Below are 12907 nucleotides of genomic sequence, written 5' to 3' on the forward strand. Positions count from 1 at the left end.
ATACTCATAAAAATGGGAAAATTTTTTTTGCAATGTTATACTGATCTCAAATATATCTTCAGATTTCCTTATCACCGTTTTATTTGAGAACAATTTAATATTTACAAATTTTCTTTTTTGCTTGTTTAAACTTTAGGTACCATTAATATCCTATTGTATTTAACCTATATAACATTCCTCAATCTGAAGTATGACTGTGCAAATTACTTAATTTTTCTGAGTCTCTGTATTTTCTCATCTGTAAAATGGATATAAAGCATCTACTTTAAAGGGTTGTAAATATATAGAGAGTGCTTTGGAAAGAATTCCCTTTTGATAAAAACTACTGGCAAAATTGGAAAAGTCTAGTAGAAATTAAGTCTTAGATTAATATCTTAAATCATATTTGTAATAAATTGAAAATGCTTATTTTACTTTCAAAATGCTATATTATATTTTTTAACTGGAAGAGAAGCAGATCACATACCTTTTATAGTTGTGAGTACATGTATTCTTATCTAAACAAAAAATAGAGGCAATTACAAAAGATAGAACTGATAGTTTTGATTTAAGAAATTTAAAAATTTCATCTATAAAATGAAAATTATTTGGTCAAAGGATATGAGCAATTTTCACATGAAGAAATTAAATCCATTTATAATCATATGAAAAAATACTCTAACACACTATTGGCTAAAGATATGCAAATTAAAACAAATCTAAGGTACCACTTTATACCTCTCAGATTTGCTAAGATGGCAAGAAAGGATAATGATAAATGTTGAGGGGATATGGGCAAACTGGAACACTAATGCATTGTTGGTGGAACTGTGAATTGATCCAATCCCCATTGAGGATCCAATCCCCAAATTGCTGGGGAACAATTTGGAACTACGGCTAAAGAGCTATAAAATTGTGCATACCCTTTGATGCAGCAGTGTCTCTACTGGGTCTATATACTAAAGAGATCATAAAAAAGGGAAAAGGACCCCACATGTGCAAAAATGTTTGTAGCAGCCCTTTTTGTAGTGGCAAGAAACTGGAAACTTGAATAGATGCCTATCAATTGGAATGGCTGAATAAGTTAACGGTGTATGAATGAAATTAAATATTATTTTTCTATAACAAATGATGAAGAGGCTGATTTCAGAAAAGCCTGGAAAAAACTTAACATGAAGTAATACCTAGTTAAAGTAAGCAGAACCGGGAAAACATTGTATACAGTAACAAGATTATGTGATGAGCAATATTATAGATTTAGTTCTTCTCAGCAGTACATTGATTCAAGACAACTTCTATAGACTTGGAATGGAAAGTGCCATCTCCATCCAGAGAGAGAAGTATGAAAACTGAATGTGAATTGAAGCATACTATTTTCACCCTTTTTTTGGTTTGCTTTTATCATGCTTTTTCTTTCACAGCATGACTAATATAGAAATATGTTTAAAATGACTGTACATATATAACTTAAATAAGATTATTTTCTGTCTTGAGGATGGGGAATGTAAAGGAGGGAGGAAGACAAAAAATCAGAACTCAAAATCTTAGAAAAATAAATGTAAAAAACTATCTTTATGTGTAATTGAAAAATTAAGTATTATTAAATTTTTACAAAATTAAAATGAAAAAAAACTGTCATATCTAAGGTAAGAATGACAAAATGGAGGGAATTTGTTTTTGAATCAGATTTTTTTGGATAAGGGCTTAATAGACAGTCAATTTTTAATTATATACACACACATATACACATACTTATACACATTATACATATTACATATATGTACATATATGTAAAGACCAAAAGCAATTTCCTGATAGATAATTCATCAAAAGATATATACAAATATTTCTCTAAAGAACTAAAATCTATTAACAGCTATTTGAAAGAATATTCCAAGTCACTAAGGATAAGAGAAATGCAAATAAAAACAGCTTTGAGCTTTTACCTCACACCCTGAAAAGTGACAAGATGACAGAAGATTGGAATAATGTCACAGGAGTTATGGGAAGATAGGCATATTGCATTATTAATGGAACTGTGCATCAGTACAACCTTTTTGGAAAGCAGTTGAGAAATAAATAGTTGAATTGACTAAAATGTTTATATCGTTTACCAAAGATTACACTATTAGGTAGATTTATATCCCAAGAAGGTCATTCACAGAGAAAAAGTTTCTGTATAGACCACAGTGCTTATAGCCACACTTTTTGTGGTAGTAAAGAACTAGAAATAAAGAAACCTATCATTTGGGAATGGCTAAACAAATGTGGTGCATTAATGTATTACTAAGCTATAAAAATAATAAATATGATGACTACAGAGAATAGTAAAATAATATTATGTAGCATTATATAATAAGCAGAACCAAAAAAACAATATTCACAATGACTGTGTTGTAAATGGAAACATCAGCAACAAATCTCAAAATCAGATGTTGCAAATTTAGAAAGAACAAGTATAATCCAAAAGAAGAGATATGAGAAGACATCTTAATCATCTTCTTTGCCCAAGTTGGAGGTCCGTGAATAGGGAACACTGCATGCATTTTCAGACTGTTTTGATGTGTTAATTAGTTTTACTAATTTCTTCTCCCCTTCTTTTCCTTATTTTCTTCTTTTAAAAATATTTTGATATATGAGGTGACTTTCTGAGAAGGGGAAAGGGAAGAGTACTGGGAGCAATTTTGGTGATTTAAAAACAATACTCAATATATTTTTTAAAAGAAAACAATATGGCAGTTCATTTCTGGATGAGGAGGAAGAGATCTGAACTTTGGCTATGGTGGTATATGAGACTAAAGTATAATGGACATGATGAAGATAAAAGTAATTGGAATTTTTATTAATCCTATTTATGGGAACAAGGAATTAGAGAAACAGTTATATGTTTTTTTTTTTATTGTAAATTCACAATTAACAAATTACATCCTTTGTCTATGATCCAGTGATCTTAAAATACAAAGACCAGAGAAAACGACTATGGATTTCTATTGCATAGTGTGTTCTTTTTTAAATACTTGTTTAAACTTAGTTTGTAACTGATTGATATTTTGACCCTTTCCTCACCTTCTCCTCTTTCCTTTTAAGCAGCTTTTAAAGCACTTCATGTGTGTTCTTTTTCTAGTGCTTAATAAATGGTTATAAGGCTGTAAATCACTATCCACCAGCCACCTTCCCCAAGTAAAAGTCTGTCTTCTAATAACTAGTGAAACACTCCATCTCCTAACTGTACCATTGTCCTGCTTTAACCACATGTGTGATATGTTCTGCCCTCTCACTTCAGAATTTTAGTTTCCCTGGCTTCCATCAAGACTCTCCTCAAATTTCCTCTGTGGGAAACCTCTCTCACATCCTTAACTCTCACTGTTAGCGCCTTCCTCCTGAAATTACCTTCCCTTTACACTGTATGTATCTTATATTCATGTATTCAGGGACACACTATTTTTTCCCATTAATACAAAAGCAAAAATGGAGTGTTACCTTTTTTTGTATTTTTATTTCTTAGCCCAGTGCCTGCCACGAAGTAGTAAGCACTTAATAAATGCTTCTTGATTTACTGATTATGATTGGTTGCCTATCAGAGTTCACAAATCTTTCAGATCACTTCATTTCTGCATCATTTGATACAAATCTTTCTATATTTCTCTGAATCCTTTATATTCATTTCCTAGTGGTACAACAAAATTTCATTTTGTGATTTGTTCATACCATGATTTGTTTAGCCATTACCCAATTGATGGGCACCTACTTTGTCTCCAGTCCTTTTCAGCAACGCATATTACTGTAAATATTCTTAGATAAATCCTTTCTGTCTTTCACTTTTGGGGGCATATACCCATTAGTAGAACTATTAAGCCACAAAGACTGCAAAAAGTGTAGTGACATTTTGGTATAATACAAGTTGTTTTCTAGCATGGTTAAACCATATTCACAACTACTTCAGTAGTGCACAAATGTGTTTGCCTTTGCATTACCCATCTGAGAATTTCTATTTTCTTCTTTTGTCATCTTTGTCATTTTGATCAGTGAAGTCGAAGTCCAGAGTTGTTATTTTGATTTCTTTTAGTATTAAATGGTATACTTTTTTATAGGATTGTTGATAGCTTACTTTTCTTTCTTGGAGAGCCAGAAATGCCTGTTCATGTCCTTTGATCACTTAACTATTGATGAATGATTCTTCATATATATATATCGTTGATTTTATATCTTATTTTGTTGTATTGTTGATTTATATATCTTAAATTTCTCTTTATCAGGGAAATCTTTGTGAATTTTTTCCCCAAAATTGTTTCCTCTTGATTCTAACTGCATTTATTTTTCTTGTTCAGAAGTTTTAATTTTATGTAATCAAAATTGTTTCATCTTATCTTTTATTCTCATCTTTGTCTCTTAGGTAAAAATTTTATTTCTTTTGTCATAGTTGTAAATTGTAATTCTTTATATTTTTTTACTTTATCTTATTTGATTGTGTTTGCTTTTTTTTTCTAGTCAGTTCCTTTTACATAGAATAAGGTGATGAAAATTAGACATTAAGGTTAATGTTATTAAGTTGTAATTGAGATGTTATAACCTTACTCCTTTGTCATTCCTCTCTTCACATAATTCAGATCTAAGTTGCTGGATCTTGCTTTGTTACATAAACTTCATTTGGTTTTCACTTTCCTCTTCTTTATCATATTACATGTTTCTCTTAATAATCTTGATATCTCCATTACATGTAAGTATATATGTATGTATTCAACTTATTATTCAACTAATTTTCTCCTGACTCTGTAAGTACCGTTCATACCTGCCTTACTGTTAATATATTATGATTCTGCTGCAGTCCTATTGTGCGAAATGTTAAGTTCCTTTTTCCTCATTTCTTCTCTAATGAATTCCTTTATTCCTCTTTTTTCTTTACTTTGTTGAAGGAGAGCATCATAAAACTCTGTTAAGTACATCAGTTTATGTTAGTTCCTTCTCTTTTTCTTATCCTGAAACTATTGGGGTTGCCCAGTTGCCCAGAGTCACATAGCTAGTAAGTACTAAGTTTATGAGGTTAGATTTGAACTCGGGTCCTCCTGACTTCAGGACTGGTGTTCTATCTATAGCACCATCTAGCTGCCCTTTCTACTCTTGTATGTTTTCCAGGGACAGAGAGTTCTTTCTCTTTATTGAACTGTAAACACTTGATTATCATTTAGTCCTTTCACAATTCTTAAAGATAGATTTCTTTCTAGATTTTTCTCAAATCCTTTGCTAGAGTTTTAAAGATTCTGCAAAATTGTGGTTTTCTCAAAATGGGCACTTAAATAACTTCTCTTTCTTTCTTTCTTTCTTTTTTTTTTTTTTTTTTTTTTTTTTTTTTTACATTGGCCCACTTTGCTACCTGTAAGTTATATTTATTCTTGTATAAGTTATTTTTGTAAGACTTTTTCTTTTGCCTTTCATCTTAAAAGATTGTCTTTCTTTTATGTAATTGCTGCCAAATCTTGTGTGATCATGTATGTGGTTCCTTGATACTTGCTATCTTTATTCCTAGATGCTTGCAATGTTTTTTGTTTTTTTTGCTTTTTGAACATGAAGTTTGGGCTTTGATATTCCTTGAAGTTTTTCTCTGATTTAATAATTTCACCAGCTTTTAGGAGTTTAATTATTGTCTTTATACAGATCACATATATATGCATAATATGTATATGTATTTCCAATCTGAATTCTCTTCTGAATCTTCATTATTCATCTCCAACTGCTTATTAGCTGTTGAACTGTATATCCTGTGGGCTTCTCAAGCTTAACATGTTCCAACAGTGAAGTTATTAATCTTTCACTAACACTCCTCTCTTCCCCCAACCATCCCTCTTTCAAGCTTCCGTATTTCTGTCAAGAGCATCCATCTCTTGCTTGGCATTCAGGGCCGCACCTTGGTGTTATTGAGCTCTTCCTCACTTAATCAATCAAGAATTGCCAAATCTTTTCATTTCTAGTAGAAATGAAATATCTGTTATGCTCAACCAGGGAATATTCAGCATGGAAAAGAAAAGATTTAGGGGAAATGTGATAATTACCTCAAGTATTTTGAAAGCTTTCATTTGGTAGAGAAATTGGGCCTGTTGTCATTGGCTACTGAGAATGGAAGTTTCAAAAAGGCAAATTTAGTTTTGACATGAGGGAAAATTCCCTAATAATTATAAGCATATTTGTGAAATGAGTTTCCTTGGAAATAGTAGTGGGATCCCCATTATTGAATATCTTCAAGTAGAGTTTGGATAACTACTTATTGGATGTGTTGAAGAAGGGCTTTTCCCCTAGATATAAATTAGACTAAAGATTCATTTCTGTCTTTTCCAGTTCTAAAATCTGTCAGTATATGACTACGATAGAATCCAACTTAATGAAAAATATTTATTAGAAACTTATGTGGCAAGCAATGTGCTGATACACACTGAAGATACAAATGCAAAATAAAAGCAAGAGAGATCCTGACCTCTAGGAGCTTCTAGGGATAAACAGCACCAAAGGGAATTGTTTCCAGGAAGGATGTTATAATTAGGAAAGTCATAGGAATGTTGACTAGAACCATGGAGAAGCCAATTAGCAAGTCCTTTCCAGGAGCAATGGTAGTGGTGTTGATTTAGTATTCTCAGAGCAAAAGCTTGACAGCGAAAAGATGGGAAACATGGTCTTGAGTCTGTTGCAAGTTATATAAAGTTTGCTATTTGGGTTGTAGTGTATAATTCATCAATAAAGCGGATGTGGACCCAGTAAGTTCTAGAGGAACAGAAGCAGAGTGAATGACAAGGATATGTCTTGAACAAGCATTCAGAATGCCCAAATGAATCACATTCCCTGGTGCCTACAGAACATGTGGTCTCAGATCCATTGTGGGTTACTTTTGAGATTTTAGTGGAGGAGCAGTCAACATTCACTATCAAAAATTGTGCTGAGTGCTGGAATACAAAGTCAAGAATGAAATAGTACATGTCTTCTGGGGAGTTACATCATCTGTCTGGTGAAGACGACCTGTATCTTTAGAAATATACAAAATAGATCCAAGACAATTTTGGGGGAATGGCATTAGTATTTACTAATCAGAACTAGCAAAAATATCAGGAAAAACTACATGTCGAAGACTATCCTTGAGCTTATTTTGAAGAAAACTAGCGTTTTCTGAGAAAATAAGGAGTCCATTTTAGACACAATGGGCAGCCAGTACAAAACTTGGAAGAACTTAGTGAGAAATAAGATAGTGAAAAGACCAAGTTGGCAGAATTCATGTTTTGGGGGGATAGGTATGGGTCTGATATGACCTTTTCAAGTGACTATGGAGGAAAAAATATTTTAAACATATAAAAACAACTTTATAAGTGGATTTCATTGGATATCAATCCCAATAGCCCTAATTTATCCCATCCTTTACAGACACATGATGAGAAGACTGATACAGGACTCAGCTAGCTGAACAGCTATAAAATGCCCAAATCTGGGTCCACAAAACCAATTCAGAGTGAAAATTCTGACAGTGACGGCAACATGGTAGAAAAACCATCTGGAAGAAAGGTAAAAATCATTCTACTTAAAATAGATCAATCATTTGGGAGCAGAGTAGAGCATATGGCCATTTTAGTATTTTTGAAGCATAACCAATAATAAAATAAAATAATGTAGTTTTAGAGATAGTAATTAAGATATGGGAATAAGAACAGTGAAGTTTTAATTATATTGATGGAATATATAGATTACATTAATAAGTTCATAAATAATTTAAAATTTCAGGAATGGAGAATATATGAATAAATAGAATCCATAGATAAGTCAAAATTTCACTTTTCTCTCTCACAACTATCAGTACTGCTATAAAATTGCAAAATTGTCTGGAGTTAATTTTACTTCATTTCTCTTTCTTTCCTCCTTTTCTGGGGAATTAGCCATCCTTTTAAAGAACTCGCATCAGTAATAGGCAGCAAGTTGTATCCCATTGTCTCAGAAATAATGATAACTAGCATTTATAGGTAGCTTTAAATTTTGCAGCATAATTTACAATATTTCAATTTATCCTCACAATGACTCTAGAAGGTAGGTATCCTGTGCCTCTGTTCACCTTCTATTTTCTAGAAGCAAGTTTTATTTTCAAGGCTTTTGTTTGTATTGAAGTCTGTACTTAAGAATTCTGAAGTAAAACTACCTTGGTCACCATTAGTTTTATTGTTCATGGAATTACTTGAGTCAGACTTGCTAAGAGTATTCCCCTTTAATGCTAAGTAGGTGAGTAATACAATACAAAGTAACTGACTATTTGGGACCCATCCTCCCATTGTAAGTGGAAATTTGGAAGAGTAGTCCAGGACATTTTCTATATATATTTACTATACACCACAGTGTAGTATGTGAGTAACAAAGTATATGCTTTTAACAATAAGTATTGGAGAAGAAGAACTATTTGGGACTGAAATAGTGATAGAAAACTTAGGATCAGAGGATTTTAAGATTTTCTCTATAAAGGAACCTTGTTTATCTAGTCTAATCCACTCATTTTACAAATGAGGAAATAACCTCAAGGAAGTTAAATGACAAATGTAATGTCATAACATAGCTGGGAATTTGTCCTAAAACTTAGGACTGTGAGTTCAGTTCTCTTTCTATCATATCATGCTTTAAAGAGGTCATGATTTATAAGTTGAACTTGAAAGATAGATACATTTTGATGCTTAGAAAGGAGATTATCTTTGGTTAGATTAGAGATCACCCAGGTGAAGCAGCATGGTGTGATTAGACTCAGAAGATATGGATTAAATTCCTATAGCTGACATTCATTAACTAGGAGATCATAGACAAACCAGTTAATCTCACTATAAAGTGGAAAAAACTAGTACATAAATACATGCTTCACAGGTTTGTTGTGAGGAAAGTGCTTTATTAATGTGAAACATTGTGAAAAGAAAACAGATTGTGTATTAAGAGAAAGTCATTAGAATTGAGGGTGTGAAGCAGGTGGTGGATAGGGAATTAGATTTAGGAATCAACAAAAACAAAGGATTATAAACAGCATAAAGAGACCATCTGAAAACATACAGTATGAATTTATAATATGACAGATTAACCCAGTTCCTTGATTCTGTCTAGCAATATTTTATGATCTAAGAATAGGCATAAAGAATATAAATTGAGAGTAATACAGGTTGGGTAGTGTTATATCAAAGGTCAAGGATTGAAGAAGTCTTTGGTGGTAAGCTACCATTGAAATAATTGATCGTGGAAATCTTAGGGTAGGGGAATTAGGAGGTGTTTAAAAAAAAAAAATATATATATATATATATATATATATATATATATATGTACGCCTTGATGAGGCAAAGTATAAGTTCAATATAGGGAAATGGGAGTGGTTTTAAACGTAAGGTGATTGCGATTGAAAAGAGGGAGCACACAATCTTATGATTTTGCAGGTTGACTAATACCTTATTGAATACTAGATCCAGGCCTTGACCGTATGGGTAGAGTGGGAATCATAGGCACTTGCTTCATGGAGATTGACAGCTATGAAATCAGTATGTCATGTGACTCTCAGCAGAAATGAAATTACCAAAGAGATGGAGTGAAAAGGAAAATAAGTCATATGCTTTAAAATATTCAGGAAAGTAAAAATGAGCCCTGGAAGACAGAGCTAGAGCAATGAGGTTTTCTGATAGGTGGTATAAACCATAACTTATTAAAACTGTGGATTGTGACTTCATATGAGGTTGCTTAACTGAATGTGGGGCGTGGGTCTTGAAAAATTTGGCAGCACTAAAAGGTATCAAATATCCTGTCAAGACTTAATTCTTTATTTAAAAATAAACAAGCACATCCATTTCAGTATGCAGATTTGCTTTTGTCTTTAATAAATGGTAAAATTATATATATACCAAAGAACTATCTTAAAATAAATTTCTTATTAATAAATGTTTCATTTGTATACCTGTTTTATATTCTTATATACCTAGAGTCACATAAAAATTTCTCAGACAGAAACAGCTCTTCATGAGTAGAAAAAGTTTAAGAAACTTCAGTATAAGATGGACACAGCTGATAATCCTCTCTTCAATCAGAAACTAATGCATTTCAAAGGTTTAGTACAGAAAGTCCTTATTATTTGAAAGGCATATTTAATTCTGGTAATACCTACCTCCTTCCAAGGCTTTTAACTTTATAATGGGAAAGACAAGAAAACAACACTAAGAAGAGTAAACAAAGTGCTATGAGAAATTTGAGGATGATTAGATTGCTTTCACCTGGGCAAAGGGAGAAGGAAGTTAGGGGAAGATTTCTTGGAGGAGATAAGATCTGAGTTGGATCTTGAATGAAGTGAAGAACTTCAAAAAAGGCAGGGGGAAATCCATTCCTGATATGAGTAATGGCTTGAACAAAGGCAAGAAGACACGAAAAGATAAAATAACCACTGGTGATGATAAAGTGGTCCAGTCTTTTAGCTATTGGAGTTAATGGTTCATTTTTAGTGATTATTAAACAAAGGAGCCACTCAGGAGTTTTTGAGTAGAGAACTTACATGATCACAGCAGTGTATGGAGAACATGACTTAGATAGTTTTGCAAAATAGCCTGGAGACATGACAAACTAGTTTAGGCAAGAGTGAATAAGTCATTTGCAAGAATTGGGAAATTATAAGAAAGGGCAGGAATAGAGGGGGTTGAAGAGTTTGTAAGTTTGAAATATGTTGAATTTTAGATAGCTACTTGACATCCAACATGAATCTATATTTAAGATTTAGTAATTGCACAGTATCATGCCAGATATTCTAGATAGTATTATGCACAAAAACAGAATAATGAAAAGGTTGTGGTCTCTACATTTAAGGAATTTGCAAATATAGTTTGATTTCTATCTCTTCTTGATTTTATATTCCTTTTCTTTCCTCACAGCATTCTCTTCTTTCTTTCCCCTTCAGGGCTAATATTCTCCAAGATTTTTTTCTTCCCACCTCTTCCTTGGCAGCCATTTTGAATTTCATGTCTTTAGAGCTAAATTGTAACATGCTAGAGTTTTCAGGATCCTTAAAGGTAGTCTGATATAACCCTTTCATTTTACTAGCCTACGAATCCTGGATTTACACTATCCCTTCCTCCACCTCCAGTTTCATATTTTTATCTATTTAGATATCTGTATGGCACTTCAAATTCAGCATATTCAAATCTGATCTTATCTTCTCTCCTAAAATCTGGTTTGCCTCCTGACTTTTTCTTAATAGCCCTACTGAAAAACTTGGACTAATATTGATTTCTTCCATCTTGCCATTTAATTGCTGAATCTTAAAGATTTTACTTCCATAATCTTTTGTCTCCATTCCCTGCTCTTCTTTCTACTCAGCAAATATTTATTCAATACTTACTATTGTGGTAGGTGAAATACAAAGTTTAAATAAGTCATTCTTCTTGTCTTCTTCAACATATTATAGTAGATATGACATGCCTACTTTTTATATATTATAATTATTTGCATATGAGACAGAAAACTAGTATAATATGATTTCTGAGAGAAGTATCCTACTGACTGGTGGATCAATAGGAGGTAACAGATACCGTTGGAGTCCAAAAAATGGGTAAGAATACATTAGATAGAGAGTGATGGAGGGAAGAGCATTCCAGACATAGAAACAGCATAAACAAAAGGCACAAAAATAGAAAAATAAAGTAGGAAAATTATATGTTCCATGCCCCCTACTATAACCCTGAGATCAAGACCTTAGAAATATCAAATTACCTCTCAAGTAGACTTTTGCAATATAGCCTTCTAAGCATTGTCATTTTAGAGTCCACTCCTTATATCCTCCAAATTAGTTCTACACATTGCTCTTGCTGGATTAATTTTATACAGCAAAACTACAAGGGTGTGAATGAAGGAAACAACATCAATAGAGATGGGGGGAAAATTAATTCTTAACATGAATGATTTCTTGAGCAAAGTCAAGAAGACGAGAGAGCCAGGATAACAACATGGGGTGAGCAACTACCATAATCACAAATCTTCAGTAGCTTTCTATTGCCTGCCAAATTAAATGTAAACTCCTGGCATCAGAAGTCTAATGTCCAATATGTTTTTACAACTTATTCTCTCATCTTCCCCTTAAATGTATTGAATTCTGCTACTAAATTAGTCAGAATTTGAAAAAAATAAAACCATAATCCGTGGCCTTTTTTTCCAACTCTGTTTAATGGAATAGTATGGGGTATTTCCTCTACCATGAATGCTGCTTCTGCCAGTTCTGCCTGTTGAAATTTTAATTTCCTTTCAACATTTTTTTTAAATTATAGCTTTTTATTTACAAGATATATGCATGGGTAATTTTTCAACATTGACATTTGCAAAACCTTTTGTTCCAACTTTTCCCCTCCTTCCTCCCACCCCTTCCCCCAGATGGCAGGTTGACCAATACATGTTAAATATGTTAAAGTAAAACTTAAATACCATATATGTATACATGTCCAAACAGTTCATGAAACCTTTCCTAATCCTATGCTTAGCCCTCAAACAAAGAGTAGTTTCTGTTTTTTCTTAAAATTAAGAAAGATGCAGGGAAGTATAATAATGAAATGACTTATATGAATATTATGGAATATTATTGTTCTGTAAGAAATGACCAACAGGATGATTTCAGAAAGGCCTGGAGAGACTTACACGAACTGATGCTGAGTGAAATGAGCAGGACCAGGAGATCATTATATACTTCAACAACAATACTATATGATGACCAGTTCTGATGGACCTGGCCATCCTCAGCAAGGAGATCAACCAAATCATTTCCAATGGAGCAGTAATGAACTGAACCAACTACGCCCAGAGAAAGAACTCTGGGTGATGACTAAAAACCATTACATTGAACTCCCAATCCCTATATTTATGCCTACCTGCATTTTTTATTTCCTTCACAAGCTAATTGTACAATATTTCAGAG

General features: G+C 32.7%; 1 protein-coding gene across 6 annotated transcripts in view; it reads left to right on the top strand.

Moving 5' to 3' along the window:
* The window catches only part of ANKRD12 (ankyrin repeat domain 12), a 173980-nt gene that overhangs the window by 39695 nt on the left and 121378 nt on the right, over positions 1-12907 (top strand). For 4 of the 6 annotated variants that reach the window (XM_012541541.3, XM_012541540.3, XM_003760057.4 and 1 more), the window contains one exon: positions 7381-7518. The exons of the other annotated variants lie outside the window; for them this stretch is intronic. In XM_012541541.3, coding sequence (XP_012396995.1) covers positions 7432-7518 — 87 coding nt within the window. In that variant the 5' untranslated portion in view covers positions 7381-7431. The remainder of the gene's footprint in view (positions 1-7380; positions 7519-12907) is intronic. 6 annotated transcript variants of the gene reach the window in all.

This window comes from Sarcophilus harrisii, chromosome 1, assembly GCF_902635505.1.
Source record: "Sarcophilus harrisii chromosome 1, mSarHar1.11, whole genome shotgun sequence".
NCBI lineage: Eukaryota > Metazoa > Chordata > Mammalia > Dasyuromorphia > Dasyuridae > Sarcophilus > Sarcophilus harrisii.